We start from the raw sequence: 20,381 nt of genomic DNA on the forward strand, positions 1-20,381 counted from the left end.
GCCGATTTACAACCCGGTTATTTTCCCTCAGATTTGAACCATCCTGATTTTCCATTTGTGATGGTGCAAAAAAATTACCACAGTGGCTGAAAGGATTCACATGGCATCGCATAGTGCAGCATGCCGAAGCATCGTTTTGTTATTAGCACTGTAACAAGACCACATTCATGTTCTTTTCTTTAACGTAGCAGTCTTACCAGATAGTGTTGCTGTTCTCAGAGCAGTGTATTGTTATCTAGCTGAAGAGATTGTAGCCGGTCAGCTGGGTTATTTTTTAGGCTAGCACTAGCCTAGCACCGCTTGCTTCCCTGGGTCTTGTGTCCTCATTTGGAGCTTTTGAGTTCACCTTCTTCTTGTTCTTTTGTGTGGCTTGCTGTGTTCTCCAGTCTGTTTTTGAGAGAGACTGTCAGTAGTCAGCAGTCTAGCATTAGCTTTTAGCCTAGCAGGGGTCCCCACCCACTTGCTGTGGTTACAAAACCTGCTTCATGTAGCAACTCATTTTTCTTAGTAAAAGGCTTAAAATTTAGCTGGTGTAAATATAACATACATAATAAGAATACATAATGCTTATTCTACTAGATTTTGGAGCATTGTTGTGGAGATTAGACTTAACTCAGCTACAAGAACTGCTAATAAAGGACTATCTTAAGAACATTAGTGAGGTCAGGATATTGGATGATCACCCCAATTCATCCCACAAGTATTGGATAGAGCACCATCATTCCAGAGAACACAGTTCCACTGCTTCCAATGCTGGATGGGCTTTATACCACTCTGGCCCACACCTGGCTTTAGGCATGGTGCCAATAGGTTCATGTTTATCTACTCCAGAGAGTCCTGTTAAAGCAGCTGAATGCATTCATTAAAAAGCCTCCAGAAACATTTGGACATTTAACCTAGTTAATATTTATTTTTGCACTGTTTATTAATGTTCTGTTAGGTTTATTTTATTGTTTGTCCTCCTTAAAAGAATTCTTTACTCTATTAATAAAGTAAAGTAATTTGTAGTTTACTGGATTACTTATATACATTTATTGTCAAGTTTACCCCTCCCCCCTTTATCCTTCCATCTATACCCTGAATATTATAGCATTGTAGAAAAGGCAGAATTTCATATCCAGTGTTTTTTGATGCAGCAAAATAACTTTTCACCTGATCTTAACTTCAAAAACATCAAAAATCATTGGAGGTGTTTAGCGCAATCACATGCCACATGCTAAGAAAATAATTTCCACCCATTTAATCAGCTGTTGTTTCAGAGAAGTCATAAGACTTGCTTGTCAACAGCTGCTGCCTGAGGGCATGCGACAGTGTAAATAATCTTGTCTGCTTTGGCACGTCTTCATATCTGCCCTCGCACGTTCCGTCAACATGTTCCCAACACACACTTCCCCTTCCCTCTGCAGCGTCATGCCTTTCAGCTGAACTCGTGCTTTGAGAGTGGTTCCTGCTAGAGCTAAAAGCTCATATGCAAAGCTGCTATGGCAAAGTCTTCTTCAGTTCTGTCTGTGGAAAGGCCTGCATCGACGGAACATCGCTCACTGCGTGATTAAATATTTACAGTGTGTCCGTTTTAGCTAAAGCCCAGCCAAAACAGTCTTTTAAATTTAACGACAGAGGCACTGACTTGGATTGGCTGGATGAAATACATGGGGACACAGATTTGCTTAGGGAAAATGTGTTCAGAAATGTTCATGTGAAGCAGACTACTACTTAATGTAGCTCAGACAGTCAGAGTTACCAAAGGGCATCATGGATATTCAAATGAGACTGACCATCATATCAGCATAATGACAGAGGACTGGAGAATGGCTTTGAAACTCTAGTTTCAAAGCCATGGTTCCTCAAAACGAACAAAAAGAACAAGTAATCTATTGCTCAGTGTGACTTTATTGAAACCAAATACCGTGACATGTTCATAAAATGCCTCTTTGTATACAACACACAAGCACACTGTATAAAAATGCAAAAATTCCCCCTTTCTGACTCTTTCAGTGGGAAAGCTGCGAGTTTGACCTAAATCCCACTTGGATACGAGACTAAAATGGGTAAATGACCTGGAGCTGTACAGCTAAAAAAAGATAATGCACATTTTACCAGACTATAATGTGTTACAGTACACTCTGCAGTGTGAGAGAACAGTATAAAACAGTAGGGAAATTAAAAGCAGGGTTGCTGGCAGGCAAACATCTTTTCTCATTTTTTTATGTTTTTTACTTTATAACAATGTGAATATGGCAGTTGTTCTTTACATTGTATCAAATTTTCATGATGAATGGACCAAAGGTAATGCTCTAAAATCTGCTTCCATTCACTTCCATTGAAAGTTAAAAAAGGGGTCTTCCTTCTCATGTAAAGTTATCATGCATAAGGGTTTTTTGCGGGACAGCAACCATAATCTGTGTACAGTCAAAAGAAGACATGCTGCATTGTCCAACCCTGTTTAAAAAACAGAAATAGAATACACCACTGTAAGCAGCCTTGCATACAGTAAAATGTGCAGAGTCGGGGAAAAAGGATGAAAATGATGAGGTGTGTGAACAGCACCTTTACAGTACATTTGCCATTTTGGTCACTAAATTATGAATGACCTCTGAATCCTTGTGTCCCTGAGCCAGAGATTTGATTTCCACAGAAAATGAACAGAAAAAAAAAAAAAAAACAACAAAAAAAACATCTGTGCCGACAGCAGCATAGCAGCGTACGGAACACAGTGGAGTGGCTGGCTCTTAAAGTGCGGAGCTACAGCGCTAATATAAAGTGCACCGGGCTCTGGGGCCCGAATCATGTGACTGCAGTCTTCTTTAATCCCCGAAGGCACTTGGTGAAACCAGGAGAAGGTGGAGTTTAAGATTTTACCACCTCTTACACACACATACACACACTCACCCCACATTCATTTTCACTCTTTCCTCCCTGCAGAAAGCACTGATGTCATCACTTCACAGATCAGCAACCCCGCTGCGAAAGGCCACTGTCTTAAAGGAGTGCTCCGCTCGGTTAAGTGTAATGTTCTGGCCGAGGCTCTGAAGGTCAATGAGGCACTAGAGTTTTTTTTTTCCTTTTTGTTTTTAAGTTTAACCCTCCTCTTCGACCTCTTCTTCCTCCCAGGTGCGGGGGCTGCTGGGCTCGTCCGTGTGTGTTTGAGCTGTGCGCTGGGACAGTGTGTCCGAGCCGCTCTGGGTTCCGGGTCCTCGGCAGCAGAGCACGCCGAGGAGTCTTGCGCGCACCGGCCGAGTGCACAGCACAAACATGATGCAGTTCGCTGCTCCCTGAAAAGTGTTCCCGATTCCCTGCATAAAAACAAAATGCAAAGCGAGAAGCAGTGATGACATGAAACCACTTTTATCCTCCCCTTTCTATTACGGAAAATATACCAAGATGCCAATATTAATAACAGTCCAGTTTCCCAAAAACATATTGGTGTTAAGATCACATTAAAGCAGCATTATGTAACAATATTTCTTAAAACAACTTTAAAATCACTGTGATATTCCACTGACCTGTAATTGGGAGAGTAGCATCTCTACTGTTGCTACTCTAGGCTTGGCACGCTGCCAAATGCACTTTGTAACTTTGATGAAGCAGGCAGGATAACACTCATGTGAACTGCATAAAGCTGTTTAACCAGAGTCGTATTTGTAATATTACACTAACTCATCAGTCCAAATTCTTCTTTTACTTTCAGTGACTGTATCTTTCGGCATGTAAAACGCAAGTGAAAAGCGTGTCCTATAGTGGTGGCTCAAAGCACAAATTCCACTTCCACAAATTCCCTGTATGGGAAGCCCAGGATCAAGGAATGCCAATTCCAACATAATGCTGCTTTAACTGGCAGAGAGAGTGTGTTTAATTTGATGCTCGATTGACCATTTACTGGTCATCTTTATGCTGAAATGAAACCCAGTACAGATTACTTTGTTCTTCCTTAAAAACTGAATGCTAAGCTTTAAATGAAGATAAACATGTTCAAAATGCTCTCTCTTAAAATCCCACAAGAATGTCAACACAAAGAAAGAAAGGAAACAGATTTCCGTGTTTTTGTAAGTATGTATATAGTGGCATCAGCTTTGACAGATGTGCATGAAAATATTGAATATCAGTACTGTTCCAGATTTTCAAGCATCTGATAGATCTGATAGAAACCCATTCATGTCCAAAAACTAAATTTAGTTTGATGAAATAACATTTATCTCCCAGAGCTCTTGTTCTTGTCTAAAGCAATATTTTTATGCAAAGGTAAGTTTAATACTTTATTTTAACCACTTTGCTGATTTGATAAGTTATATAAGTTTATAATTATGTTCAATTAGCTAATATTTTTTAAAATAATATTAATAATCTTCAGATCTCTGTTCAGGCAAATTTAAAGAACATGTGAACCAAAGACATGGACAGAAAAACTACAGCCCTTTTCTACCCCAATACTGCATTTTCTGTTGGTATTGGACAGACACTGGCCCTGGGTACTGAACTGGTGTACAGAACTCAACCACTGTCCTGCACGGTTGAAAACTGTCCCTACCATATGTGCATCAACATTAGCAGATATGTACATGACAAAATATCAGATATCTGCATTGTTCCAGTATCCAGAATTCCAGTATCGATGCATCTCTTAATTTTTGAAATTAGGGAGGCAAAAACAAACCTGATATTCGATTATCTATTTATTATTAAGTCCAGAAGAGCAGGATGTTAGGACTGTCCCTACCCATCTACATATGGCTCGATAATTATCTGATGATTTGCTTAGGCATATTGTCACAGGGATGAGTTTAAACTTGGCAGTGGCTCTTCAGGACTGCAGTCAAGAAGTGCTGGCTGAGAGTACTGCCTCGGAAAACGATGACACCATATTAAAACATCTGACTTTGATAGAGGACAAATTGCAACACATTTGGCTAAAAAAACTGTGTGCTAAGCTAAGAGTAAGCTAACATAGGTTGAAAACAGTACACTGACGTGCTTGAAGTTTGGAGTCTCACACTCACATGTAACATAACCAATACCGGGTTCTGTCTGGCAGGTGAGCCGGTGAGCATGAGCAGGAAGCGGACTGTGCTCCACATGCGCAAGGCGATGAAGATGATGGGAATGAGGGTGAGCTTTCTGTCCGCCATGGAGGACAGCGATTGGGATGTAGGGCTAGTGGCCAGGATGGGCCGGTACTCTGAAAGGGCAGCATGCTTGAAAAGGGCAGAATGGGAAAAATGAGTAAGAAGAAATGAAAATGAGCATCATTATTTACAGCTGCAGAACCTTATTCTTGAAGTTTGTATCCTGTAGCCAGTGCTTGTGCTTAACCAGTTAGTTGAGAAGGTCATATGGTCATATTTTGCACTGTTTTATGAAGCACTACACTCATTTTGGGGTGTATGAGTCTGGGGTCACATGCATTTGCTACCATAACACTACCACCTTCTGTAAAGTTACTCCAAGTAATTTAATAGAAGAAGGAGAAAATGTCCTTATATTTAATATAAATTACATTAGGCGTTCTCAGAAAGGAAACAAGACGAGATAACCCACCAGATCTCTCAAATGTTAGAATACAGAGCCAGGATTGAAACTAGCTTGTGGAAATAATACATTTCACGCACTTGACCAAGCTTTAAATGCTTTGCTGCAATGCATACGCAACTACATTAATTTAACAGAGGCAATTCTACATTTAGAAAACCCTACTGGTCACACATGGCTTGATTTCCATCCTGAAAACACAAGCAGACACAAACGGAGGAGGCTTACTGCTTTGTGGATGTGGCTTTTGATGAGAATATACAGGATGGGCAGCATGACATAAGCAAGGAACTCCCATATCTTTCCTGTCAGCAACATCCACAGCACGTGATCATCTTGCTGAATGCTCACCCAGCACCAGCCTACAGAAACCTCAGACGCATCGTAGCCAATCTTCTGCAGGGCCAGAGCTGCTACTGTGATGGCCAGAGGAACACCCCAACTGAAAGACAAAACACACATAACAGAATTAAGAGACATTACATTATGTTGGGGAATCCATGTGTGTTTAAGTGTTTTTAACATAGCAAGTGAAGGGGAGTAAAGAGAAACACTTCAAAGGCATAACAACAGGACACATGGGTCAAAATATGGAACAGTACATGGAGACAACCAGGAATGTACAATAATATCGGAATCATATCGAAATCGTTGGGTGGTAAAACTATAATACCACAATATTGACGGTATTTTAAAATTACTGTGTCTGAGCGGTCAGATTTCTGTTCAGCATCTCTAGCTCACGGCCAAATAAACATACCCCCCCCCCCCCATGTGCTTTTAAAAGAGCCACAGGGTGGTGGCGCTGTGGGAGCCCACTGATTGGTGAGATCACTCGCCATTCTCTTTAAGAGCCAGGTGCGGTCTGAGGCGGATTGCTATTTCAATGGTGCAAAGCGAGGGTGTATGCGCGTCGGGCACGCGCCTGTGTTGACAATTCACTGCCAAGATAGCAACGAACGTCTGACTGTTGACGTCTGCCTAGGTTGTTTTCAGTCAGTGGTGGAACTGTGTTTTCCGTTGCCAAGATAGCAATACACCAGAAATTGACCTGAACACACCTCATTTCAAGACCACCACGCCCATCAGCGTAGATATATTCACAAGCAAGCTGCTATTTAAACGGCACAGGCGGAAGGCGTGAAAATGGACTGTTGGCAGGGTGTAAGACAGGGCCCATTAGGGTGCAGTAAGACTGACAGGTGAACACTTACTGAATGCCAAATATAAAATTGTGCTTGTCCATTTAATTTTTCACTTTGAGAGCAAAGTGAACTTTGTGTTCGGTGATTTTTCAGTTTTAAAATAAGGCGGGTTGAGGTGGTACAGAAGCCACGTAATGGTACAACCATTTGCGATACTAAGCTTGTGCAACTTGTGCATACAGGCCCTGGGTTATCAGGGTTAATCGGTTAAAGTCTTTTAACAGTAATTATCTGTCAATACCAATATGATCCTGGTATTATTTTTGGATAATGTTTTTTTTTTTACTTTTAAAATGAAGTAGTCTGGTGTGACCAAATACAGTCCCTTAGGTCACTGCTGAGGTCAGCTTTTACACATTACACCACAGAAACTGAATGAAAATATCTTATTTTCAAAAAACAAGTAAATAAACTACTGATAAAGTTGGCTTCTTCATTTCAATCCACAGAAGGACATTTTACCTGATGAGGTGAAAGTATAACACCAGGCTGTCAGCCAGCCTCTGACTGGACTTGACGATGAAAATGTACAAGTAAATGGCAATGGCCACAGTCCAGAAGAAGGAACTGGTGTTAGCAAAAGTGGATATCGCTCCTTGCGCAATGCAGTCCTTAGTGTTGGAGGTGAAAACCCTCAGAACTCCATAAAAGTAGGAAAGAGCAGACAGCAGGTCGGCCACAGAGAGGAACACCAGGAGTTTCCTGGGGGTTGTTCTGAGGTCCCCCCATGTGGCGTAGGTGCATATAATCAGGAGAGACCCTAAAAACGACAACACACAGGACAACAGAATCACGACCTGCTCGTAAACATAGACCTCTGTCACTACAGTCTGGTTCCCAACCGCCATAGTTTCCCCATACAAGCCGAGAAACGGCGGGCGGGCGAGCAAACGCGCAGCAGCAGCAGCAGCAGCAGCAGCAGGCCTGCTCCTGACCAGACCAGCTCAGGTTAAACCTCCCAGCAGCTCCCTCCTAAAAACGAAGACCAGTCCTGCGAGTGGACCGTCAAACATGTCCATTTCGCATCGCGGTTTCCTCCTGCCTGCAAACCAGTCGGGCTTTAAGGTCCAGCAGAGCGGTGAAGACGGCGGCCATCGGGATCTCCGAGCTCCCCGAGCGGGTAAACAGGTAAACAGTGTGAGGAGGGGCACAGAGGAGCTCTCCTTACCCTTCAACAAACTTTCACCACTTTTTTAAAAAACATGGAGGTGTGATCTCCTCTAATGGCACTTAAACTCCTCCCAGTTTCTCCTCAAGAGAGCCTTCCTTCGCCCCTCTGTGGAAACTGAAGGGAATCTGAAGCTTCACTGACTTCACTCTGTGATTTTACCACGCACAGAAGATCAAACTCACACACACACACACACACACACACACACACTGTTTACTGTTGTGACAGTTTCCCATTTCACTCCTAATGTGCTTCAGTATGATTATTAATATCTGGGGAAAATGAAAGAAGCGAAGCGACTGACCGCAAGTAAAAGTTGTTGTGGAGCCATTAGGATCGTTTCGTGCTTCTGCAATTACACTGAGCGACCATTAGATGGCGCAATGCGAGCTGAACAGGACAAAAATCAACACCGTTGGAATCAATGAGCTGCAGAATTACATTTGTTTCCTGAGGAAATCTATAAAGTATATAATAATTATAAAAATAATAACATATAGTAGATATTATACAATGTATATAATGATAATAACAACAATAATTACATATAGTAGATGTATATACAATGTATATAACAATAATACAAATATATGTAGTACATATTATACAGTATATAATAACAGTATTATAATAACAATAATAAAATCATTATCATCATAATTATTTTCATAAAACAGGGAACACGTCTGTATTATTAGTATTCACATTAACGCAATGACTTGAGGCTTAGCGTTATTTCTACTGAAAGTTGATTTTCTGTGTAAATATATATATAATGTATATAACAATAATGTATATATATATAAATACAATGCATATATCAATATTAATAATAACAACAGTAATTATAATAATAACAATAATAAAAACAAATTATCATCATAATTGTTTGACATAGTCAACACACCTGAAAGCAAAATTGCTCTTAAATTTGAAGTCAAAATGTTTACTATTTTCAGGACAACCAATTTGCATATTTACAGTACTTTCCAGAACTCTTCTGGGAAATAATATGTTTAGCTCTTTATCTGGACAGTAAGTGTTTGTTTGTTTATGGTTAACATTTACCTACAGTCAAATGATCAATACATGTGAATACAGTGTGCTTAGCTTAACCATTGCCAAATCTGTCTGTGAGGAAGTCCAGTATTTACAGTCAGCACCCAACATCTAGTTTATCTACTCAATCTTTCATTAAGCTGCCGGTGGCATTGACACGGCATGGTACACCTGTGCTAACTGTATTATTTCAACCCACATAGCAGTTAATTTACTGACCAACAGCACACTCCTACTTTGTGTTTGTATTCATTTGCATTAATTCTATGTGTTGGCCTGGAAAAGCATCTCAAGGGCTAAAGCTCAGTATTTGTGATGTCCAGCAGTTCCAGACTTCAAGCAGTCATTGACTGTAATGAGTAATAAATTATCTGTATATGTACAATTATAATTGTTATTTCTGAACCTGTGAAAATGGAGGGGCTGTGTAAAAATGGCTGGAATTCCTAAACGTTTAATGTAATGTTTTTGTTAAACCCCTTGAATTAAGAAGGTCTGCACTTCCATCACATTGTGACTGCTTCATTTCAAATGCATTGAGGTGATTCACAGAGATAAAAAAAAAAATATATAAAAATGACAAAATTAAAAAAATTGAGTTACTGTATAAATTCTTATGGACCTGGCTGTATTATATATATATATATATATATATATATATATATATATATATATATATATATATATATATGAGATAAACCATTTTTGTGACTTTTTGTACAATACTGCATAAACATTACAAAAAAACTCTGCTAACTCCTGTGTTGTTGGAAATTATTTAAAAAAGAGAGAAATATTAGATGTGCCAGAATGATGAATGGAGGACTGACAAACCTGTGTAGTGTAGAGAACACTAAAGTAATAATAAAGTAATATCTATATCTCATGTTGTAAGACTAAGCTTGTGGAGTCCAACTGATCTGATTTAAATCTGTAATCTGTTTTATTTTACAATAACTGTAGTTATGATTATTAAATAAGATGACTGAAGTGTTAATATGGCAAGTAATTCCAGCGAAAAGAGTTCGAGTGGTACGGAAGCGCATGGCCTGGAGTCTGGTTTGTAATCAGTATTTTATAACCCCTGGAGCCCCATATCACAACATGAGCATGTAAGAACGACTTCAATAATAAATAATAGAAACCAGCATTAGTGAAGGTCTTGAGTAGGCTGCCGCATCCTCGGCATCGGAAATAAATAGATTAAATAACATTATCTTTATTGTTTTAGACAATCAGTCAGAATCTATTTTTTCTTGGCCTGTGGGAAGAAGAGCAGGAGTTCGCTGGTTTCCAATTGCCAGAGCATTGATTTTGCAGTTTTGCTGATGCATTGGAGGGGAAAACTCAGCCTCCTCGTGTTATTACCTTCAGTGCAGTGCAGTGCAGAGCTCACACACAACTGCAGTGTTCCATCTTGCTGTGCTCTGCAGCAAATGCATCATCACTTCTCAGAGAGAGAGAGAGAGAGAGAGAGAGAGAGAGAGAGAGAGAGAAAGAGAGAGAGAAAGAGAAAGAGAAAGAGAGGTGGAGAGAAATCAATGCTTTTCCTTGTTCCACTCCACAGTAGTCCACATATTTCTGCCCAATGTTTGTTAGGTCTGCTCTGCAACGCTGTAAATTTAACCTTGTAGCAGCTGTGCTCCATCTCATCATTCTCACATTCTCTCTCTCTCTCTCTCTCTCTCTCTCTCTCGCCGTAGGACAAATCCCACAATTGTAAATCTTACTGTAACACTGGAGATGTCGGCATGTCTGCATTTTGAGGGTATAGTCTCTGTACATCCGTCCTAATGCTACACCTCCACCTGATACAGGCACTGCGTCCTCTCCATTTATATCTCCTCCCAACCAAAAAATCCTGCTTTATGCAGAATGATCTGCACCACAGAGCGATGCCAGTGGCCTACTCATACTTCCACAATAGATATTTAATAGAACTTTGCTCCACTTCTAGCATGGCTCTTCCGCTTAGAGGTGGCATAATACCATTTATTTTTTGTTCCCATATACTGATATTAAAATCCTGTATTGATCCAATGTGTTATTTTATGAATATGAGTTATTTTTAAATTGAAGTAGTTTACTTGAAAATATGCTAGATTGCTGAAACTACTCAATCAATCTCCTAAGTGGCGCGCTGTGTTTGGCTAGCTTTGTTACAGGATTGGATTGGGTGCATTCTTCTTCCCTCTGATACCTGATCTGGCAGTTTCTGCTGATCTCAGGCCGATACTAATATAAATCAATACCAAATGATCTATCTGGACTCAGAAGAGCACATTGTAAAATGGTCTTTTGTATTATACTGTATTTAGGGAGAACACAGCTGTCTTAAAACATTATTTAAAGAAAGGCCTATTAGTAAACAGTAGGACACATATGGTGTTATACTAAAATGTTTCTTATTAATACATTTTATTTCATTTATCAGAAATGAGTATTTAGTACTAGTAAATTAGTATTTAGTAGTAGTATTAGTATTTAATTAGTATTTTAAGGTAGCTGTGTTATTGTACAGATCATAAGTACAGTAACAATTCTGAAGATTTAAGTGTAGTTTTGAAGGCAAACATGTTTTCCATGTTAAATGACTGCACACAAACATGTGTTAAATGACTGCACACAAGTTAAATGACTGCACGTGTTTTGCCTTCTTAAAGGAAATGAATATAATACTTGAAAGAATATCATCATTTCCGGTCAATCAGGAAGAAAACAATGCATGCAGCAGTGACCGGGGACCAAGCACAATAGAGCAGCATCTGAGTGTATTTGGACTCCAAAAGGCAGTTAACTTTGGGGGACAGTGTATATTAACGTATGAGGCACTTCAAAATGTTTCTTAGCCAAGAAGCTCCCTGGTGTCTTATGTTAGGTGTGTTGCAGACAGTATACCACGACATTGCATTATATTAAATAGCAATCCAGGTTTAACACTACCTAAATATTGACTTCAAACACCAAACAGTTGTTTTATTAGTAGTTTTCCAGAATGTGTTGCACTGGTATAGTTATTGATTTTTAGTTAGAAGAACAGTTAGGTGAACACAAGTTTGGTTGATGGCTTATCTGGGAACTCCAGACACTGTTTGGGTTCAGCTTGACTGAGTCACTTTAATGAAGGACGGATCAGTTAACATAGGTGTTGGATGGGAGCTGGGAGGGAATACTAGGCTTCCTTAAAGAGAAATTTGGAAGTTTACACAAACATCAACATTAATTTATTTTTATTATAACATTAGGAATTTGGGACTGGGGAAAAACTCATATTGCTCAGATAGAACACTATACACATCATTTTAATTTTCATATCTTACATATATCTGTCAAATATATCAGAAAAATTACTAATTATATAAAGATATGGTTTTGCACAGTACTATAGTGTATATCTGCACCAGCATTGGTTTAACACTACCTAAATATTGACTTCAAACACCAAACAGCTGTTTTATTAGTAGTTTTTCATTTAATTATTATTATTAAATAAGAAAACAATGTTTTAAATGTTTTCCACAACTTCAGATGCACATTTAACAGATTCCTTAGGATGGGATAGCCATATTACAAGTGACACTTTTATTGTTTTGCCTTCTGTCAAATGACTGAATATTAATCTAAATATGACTTTAAAGAAATTATTTTAAAAGCCTGAATTCAGATCACATGCTCCACATATTTTTAGTATTTATGTCTTCTGCAAGATGAAATGTAAATAAGATGTCTTTGGTATTACAGTGTTTCAGTAGTAATGGCCTCAGCTTTTGCTAAAGGGCTTTTTAAACAAATGAAGTGATGAGTGCTCTAAATGTGGGAGCAATTCAGTCAGCTTTGACATTCATTTGAATTTGAGCTTCCGTGTTTCCAGTACGAACACATGAGCACCATAAAATGATTTCACCATCAAAAGTCCCCCTGACTCACCGGCAAGTGCTTTTATTCACACTTTCACAACCTGCTGCTGTAAAGGAAAACCTAACTGCGCACACTGAACCAAATCTGAGGGAATTCCACTTTACCGCTCACATGAGTGACTGTAAATAATGTTCACAGTTCATGCTCAAAATGATCCCTAGTGACCGTCATTTTGAGCAAGCCTAGAAATGTCAAGGAGATAAAAATAATAACATTACAAATATAGTTCCTTTTTAAAAAATTCTCTTTATTGGACTTTTTATTATAAATCATAATTCTGCATCTGTCATACTACTCATACAGGCTACTTGAACAGAACAGAGTAAGTCTCAAAAAGGTGAGACTTATGCAGATTGCAGCACTTAGAAGGCAGCCACTTTAGTAAGGCCTAAGCCGAATCAGTCCACAGCCTGTGAAACCAGTGCAGGCGTTTAGCACCTGCTCCACAGGTCAGCCACGCTGACACTGTCAAATCTGCCTTATTAAACCAAATTGGCTACCATTCACCACCTGGTCATAGAGCTGGAGCTAGCACCTTGCCTCTGATTTCTGATAGGACAAGCGCTTAAAACTGGTGTGCACTTAACCCAGGAATAGTTTAACAGAAGAGTAACAGATTATATTAGCTAAATCAAAGAACCGAACCATTCAGTATACAGCAGAATACGTTCAACATGCCACAGCACTGAGGTGAGAAACATCTAAACAGCGAAGGAACTGAGAAACTAATGAAGCGTGGCTACTCAGGAAAGCTGCTATACAGAGGGTATATTAAATCAATCAGCTGTAGGTGGCTGATTTCAAGTGCAGTCGATGAGGTTAGCTCTCACCACTGCAGTAAACACTAATGAGGGTTCCCAGACATGTATTAAGCCTAGTCCTGGACTACATGTTGTAGAAGCACCATTCAGAATGCTGGGAAGTCCAGGACTAGGCTTAATCCCTGACTTGGAAACCGATCCTAAAAGTGTAAAAATGCATTAGATGCTGATCAGAAGCCGGCAATTCAATTCAATTATACTCAGATAAAACGTGCTGAGTATAACCAATTATACTGCAAAACAGAAATGTGCTCAAACATTTTATTTGGAATCTCTGAATTTATTTACCGATTTACTGTAGAAGGAAGTTTTTTCAACCCAATTTTCACTTCAATTTTAGTAATGTAGTCACTCACTAGTTGGGACTGCCCCTCTTAAATGTTACCAGCACTGGGAGGATATGGGCTAGCATGTGCTTCCCCTCACATGAAGCCAACCAACCAAACCGTAACAGTAATGCAGCGTCATTGAACAGCTTAACATGCTTTGAGGAGCGCTCTAACTGCTGAGTGATGGGGGAGAGGGAGGGCCATCCTACCTACCCAGAGAGAGTGAGGCCAACTGTGCTCAACAGAAGTCTTGGACACAGATGGCTGTGGCATCACCAGGGATTAAACTGCTGATAAGCTATTAGGAGAGCATTGGTGTGTCTGGTAGTTCCCATGAACATGGAGGAAAGCCTAGTTTGATCTGTTTCTGAACACAGGCTGTTCTGTCTGAAAAGTTAAAGTCAGGATTTTTTTTTATCAGTAACTTATTCAAATAAATAAATATTACAGACAACATGGCTCAGCATGATTAATAGTAGATCAATGTGGAATGAAGGGGTGTATGTGAAAATATGTCATTATTTTGACATTTTGTTTTTGTTGAAGATGTAGCCTTAATGCATTTACATTTATGGGTTTTGGCTGATGCTCTTATCCAGTGTGACTGACATTTGAATAGAGTTAGGAATCTTCCTCAAGAACTCTTACTGGTGTTGTGTGGTGTACTGGTCCAGCCAAGGAATTGAACCCTATTTCTCTGCCACAAGGAAAGTTGTTACCCTCTATGCTACAGCAACCTAATATGCATTATGCCCAACTTTTGAACTCAAGTGCTGCACATACCACAAGTGGTGTTGACAGCAGCTAGCGAGGATGTGAGCAGTGAGCGCGGTGCGTAGCACGTTCAGTGTGAAAACTGCTTTGGATGGCTATGCTACTCAGGAGATAAAATGAAACTGTAGACTGTTACAATAAAACTAGAGACTAAGGAAAAGTGAGGCAGACCTTTTTTTTAACCTTCTCACAAGTACAGTCCCACCCGTGGGATCTGAATGTTCAGCTTTAATTCTACTGATTCATCAAATGTGTACCAATTAGTCTTCCCACAACACACAGCGCATCCCTAAAATTCAATCTTAAATGGTCCAGAAGGTACTGAAAAGGACCTTACTCTGGTCAGACCATTACAGGTTGCCAGTACTTACAAAATGGTTCAAGTTGGCCATTTTTTTTAAGTAAAGACAGTGTTTAAGGTTTACAGTGTTAAAGCTTTTTAATATTAACTTTATTATTGAAAATACACAAACACCAACAGTTTTGTTGGGAAAAGGATTAAAAATACAAAATATGTACCAATGTAACAATGTATTGATGGCAATACAATGGGAATATATTTTAATATTGTATTATTACGTTAAAGAATACAGTTCTCTAAAATATATTCAATAACACACTCATTTATTTTTAAAGAAAAAAATCTTTGGCAATTTTCATAAAAAATTTCATTAAAAAATACTATATTGTATTATACTACAAATATATGTATATGTATTGCATTATTATAAATGATCCTGAATTATACCAAAATAATCTAAACTAGATGAATCATAGTTGTATCCTGATTCACTGAATAATTTCCCAAAGAATCGTAATTGAACGGAATCATTCTAAACTCGCTGGAATGGAGGACTTGCTGGACCAGGCTGGAGCTTTTTCCGCTGACCGCGCATGTGTGTGAGGGATGTAGTGCTGGGGTGGTTGGGCCTCGTATGGTGACGAGTTTCTGCGGCAGTATACTTGCTGATTGCTTCGTTCTCACTCCTCACAACAACCAGCTAAGACACTGCCAGAGAAACACTCACAGCAGCCAGCCTCCTCCACTGCTCCTCTTCTCTCCTCTTCCCACCTCGCTTGGCCTCTCCCTCTCTCCTCCTCTGTATCCTCCTTTTGCTCGCCCAGAGAGAGCCTTCTCTCGAGGACTCGTTTTGCATATTCATGTCCTACTTCTTAGAAGCTCTTGTGCCAGTAAGCTCAGAACTTTTTTTTTTTTTTAGCTGTCTCTTCAGTGTCCACCAATCTTTCTCTGGAAGCCGATGACACACAAACGTAAAGATTACCCTTTAAGACTGAGCTGTTTTGATTCTGCTTCCACTTTCTATATGATGACGGTGATGACTGGCCCTGTAAAAAGAGAATAACATTTCATACTGACAGTTCATGGAGTGTGTTTAGTAGCTGAGAGTGATGGTGTATAGGAACATGTGGGACAGGGTAAAAAATGGAGCACAAAGATTAATAGACACTATATAAGCACCAAGTGTTTATGACGAATGGCCAAAGAAATTCCATGCTGTGTGTTAAACCATTTAAAGTAAATAAAATAAACACATTTCCCTGTTAAAACTCAAGATCACATTAGAATTAGTGCAGGTAAACATAAATACAGTAATACGAACAAGACGAAAGTAGTTGAGATCTTGTGAGCTAAATCTGGAACAAAGCTTGGTTCCAGATTTCTCCTGGAAGCCCCCAGCCCAGCCAGCACAGTATGGTTGTATTCAATTCTGTCACCAGCTCACATGATTTAATATCATTAAGCACTGATTTAATGAACACAGTGATGGAAAACCACAACTGTTTATGTCTTTGTTATTAGTATTTAATATACTTTTAGTATTTCTGAGCTACTTTTACTGCCCAGATAAATGTCTTTTTAAGTCTTAAGCCTATAGAGATCAAATTTACAGTGTATTTCAGAATGCTACAGAAGCCTAGATTAATATCTGAACAACAAAACGTCATACACAGCCAAAAGACTACGATCCTAATGACCACCAGCCAGAAAAATCAGAGGAAAGTCCCAGAGAGAGAGATAGACAGGGAGAAAGAGAGAAAGCGCCACGCCTAAGGTGAGCAGAGAGCACACCTTTATGCTGCGTAAGCTGTGAACTATGATCAACCACAAACAAAGCTGTGACTCACTTGTTTGCAAATAAAAGCTGAAACCAGGTTACAGAGTTTCAGCCTATATTTACTTTCAAATAGCTATTAGAATGATACAGTGAGTCTGTGTGAAAGCGTGTGTGTGTGTCTGTGTGTGTAGGTGTTTGTAAGAGAGACAGCTTGTATGAGTATGTCATAGGGAGTGCGAGAGGAAAGGAGTAGGCCGGCCTGTGATTGGCTCCACGCTCGCGGAGGCAGCATTGCAGGCTTTATCGGCCGGTATTCCCCACAGCTGGGTTATTTTAGGAAGCCTGCCTCTCTCCTCGCGGCCCTGGCTAAGAGACGGGCCTCACAGCTGATAGGAGCGGGCCCTCGGATGGAGTGGGAGAGTGTGAGTGAGTAGGAGAGAAGAAAGGAGAAAGGAAGAAAGAGGGAGAAGGGAGAACGCGAACTGCCAAGGACACAACACGGCCCAGCGTTATGATAAAGCACAGCTCAGTGTGACTTAGCCCCCTCAGTCACAAGCTCCTAAATCCCACACTGAAAAGGCGAGGGGCCGTACAGCACGAGCGCGGCTTCCGGCCCGTAGCTAGGAATGCCGATGTTTTGATTAGTGGCTTACTTACATAATCTTGAATGACTTTCATTGCAAAATAAAATGGTTAAAGCTATAGTTTGGCAATCCGACATTTACAACTTCATACAGTTACTGGTAATGCTTACTTTTCCAGCCCCTTAAGTTGTAGGTATGTAAGTGGGTGTGTCTGAGGTATGAATTCCAAAGCACTTGGTTATGATTTTGGGTAATACGACGGTAAGCTTCAGGTCTATGTAAAAATAAAAAAAGAACCCAGTGAAATACCCAGCAGGTTCTAGGAATTCACTGGGTGAATGTGTGGTGTGTAATTTTTTTATGGAAAAATGTGTAAGCTCTGACTAAATGACACTAAAATGCCTAAAAGGTTGCTGTTATTCAGTATTCTTTATCCAGTAACTACTATAATTTATTCAGTATTAATTATTCAATAACTACTATAAATGATTCAGTACTAATCATTCAGTAACTACTATGAATTATTCAGTACTTATTGTCCAGTAACTACTACATAAATAATTTAAAATAATTCAAATGAATAAATTCAAAATAAATAATTCAGTAACTGCTATGGAATTTTGATGTAACTCAAGTAGTCTGAAGGTGAGAAACTGATGTATGGGCCCACAGGCTGTTTGGTTTTAAAAGGTTGAGCAAGAACATATGGCAGAAAAATCTTTAAATCTTTAGATTTTTGTATAAGTACGTTAGTATAAGGTTTTCATAGAAACGGGGAAATGCTGTCGATCTTTACCGTGTATCAAAATTAGACCAATAGAAATGCTCCAGAATGACTTGCAATAAAATATTTTTATACTGACTTCCAATAAAACTTTATTGGAGACAAGGTTTTTGCATGGCAGTGACGATATGATGTCTCTACTGTTATCTATAAAAACAAAACAAATTGGGTAAAGAAATGGAAGCTTCTGGCCACTGTTTAGCACCGTGCATTCTAAGAAGGCATGGGACTCGAAAGCACAAGCCTGGCCTCTGACACATTGCTACAGACTTACATAATGCTGAATGACAGTACGGAACAATAATTAAAGAGATCTTATTGCCTGCCACAAAATCCTGCTCCCAATATTTCCTCAACCTATTTGACTAAAAAGTTTTATTAGCCTTCAAATGCATAATATACCTACACACACACACACACACACACACACACACACACACACACAAAGTCAGCACACACTCAACCTGCGCCCGCTCTACCCACTCTAAGTCCCTGTCATCTGGATGATCTCATATAACTAATATTTCTTCATTATTCATTATTAATTTCTTTAATGGCATAATACAAAGCGATGGAGACTTGAGGGGATCACTTGTTTGAGGTACGTGTCTGAGGTAGTATACTGCACTGGACAGTCTGGCACCATCCATGCGCTTTTATGACAGCTGCTGATACAACATTCCAGGAGGCTGATGTGTTATCTGTGCCTGAGCAAACACACCTGTAATTAGGAGGCTATTTCAGTTGCGGTTCTGCCCTGCGTGCCGCCTCATTCGAGTGTCCTTTTAGCTAAGGGTTGAGGGGGTAGACTGAAACTGGGTGAGGCGACTTGATTCCTGAAGCAGTGGTTAAGTGAAAAATCTAATTGCACAATAGTTTGCTACAGTGTATCAGCTGGGACATGTTTGATTTACCAAGTTTGCGTTAGTGGCTAATGCAGCTAAAAAGTAATGGAAGCCAATGGCCAACAATCAGCATAGTGTAATTTGTAGGCCTGAATCATCACACACTTGCATCAACCCGTGTCATCTTGCTTATGTGTTTGGACCCTGACATTGTAGGACATACTGGTATCTGTGAAAATGACCTAAAGGTCTTTTTTGTGTCTTTCTTGGCCCTGAAGTCTTCCAACAATTAGGTCATTTCAGTTACAGGCATAGAAAAAAAGAACAGAATTCCTTCATAATTTATCAAGGGTGGGATACAGTAAACTATTAATATTCCATTTACCACATGACAACAACATGCTCTGTTAAAGGTCAGACAGACTGATACCCATCCTTGCATTTAGTTTCGGCAGATTTCTAATATCTCAGAACCCTTTGCCAGGTAGACCTAACAACTCGTCCATCCTGCTGTGCCAGGTGTACGCTCCTGCGTCATTTGACATCACTGTCACCTTTGCACACACACACACAACACACACACGCACACTCTAGAAAAACATGAGAGAGGACATGCCACTTGACAAATCACATACAACACCAGCAGCTTCCTCTGGTGCAGTTACAAGTTCTAAAATTTCCGGCTTATAATTGAGATGTTAATCAGTAAGAATTGTGTTGTTAGTGTCCAGTAACGACTGTAAAGCTGCAGTGTGAGCTGTGGGGTTATAACAGGAAGGAATTGACGTATAGAACCTCAGTTAATTTTTAACTCTTTCAAAAACACTTGCTGCGTGATACATTCAGATGATGATGTTCCTGTTAACTATTAACTTTTTAACCTCCAAACATATTACATCCTAAGTATTTTAGTTAAACTATATATTACAGTTAGGACAAGGTAAAGTGGTTGGCCATGTGTATGTCCATATTGGGTATGGTAAAATACAGCTGTAAGTGGAGCTTTTCTGTTTACTACTGTTTTATTTTCCATCACTATATAAAAGAAGCATGACACCGTCTTTATTGTTGGGTGCACTGCAGTAGTTTCGGAATGAGTGTGTGCTCACATTCAGAACAGACCTGGCATCATTAACGGCTTATTACTGATTTGGTTCATCTGAATAACAATAAAATATGGTTGAAGTATGACATATATACTCACATTTTTATATTTTTGTGACAGCTTGAAAATACTTATCTTGTTGATAAGATGATGCAAATGCAGTGAAGAAGAGTAGGGTAAAAATC

The 20,381-nt window shown here is 39.4% G+C and overlaps 1 protein-coding gene across 2 annotated transcripts; it reads right to left on the reverse strand.

Moving 5' to 3' along the window:
- Positions 1-1,872: 1,872 nt before the first annotated feature.
- Positions 1,873-7,982, reverse strand: gpr157 (G protein-coupled receptor 157). Of its 2 annotated transcripts, XM_072696663.1 has the most exons (4): positions 7,191-7,956; positions 5,752-5,965; positions 4,995-5,189; positions 1,873-3,293 (listed from the first exon to the last, which is right to left on the reverse strand). In XM_072696663.1, the coding sequence occupies exons 1-4, from the start codon at positions 7,574-7,576 to the stop codon at positions 3,078-3,080; spliced, it is 1,011 nt and encodes a 336-aa protein (XP_072552764.1). In that variant the 5' UTR covers positions 7,577-7,956; the 3' UTR covers positions 1,873-3,077. The 2 variants fall into 2 exon arrangements, with proteins under 2 accessions (XP_072552764.1, XP_072552765.1); XM_072696664.1 differs by lacking the exon at positions 4,995-5,189 and having other exon boundaries at positions 7,191-7,982.
- Positions 7,983-20,381: the final 12,399 nt, after the last annotated feature.

This window comes from Salminus brasiliensis, chromosome 14, assembly GCF_030463535.1.
Source record: "Salminus brasiliensis chromosome 14, fSalBra1.hap2, whole genome shotgun sequence".
Taxonomy (NCBI): domain Eukaryota; kingdom Metazoa; phylum Chordata; class Actinopteri; order Characiformes; family Bryconidae; genus Salminus; species Salminus brasiliensis.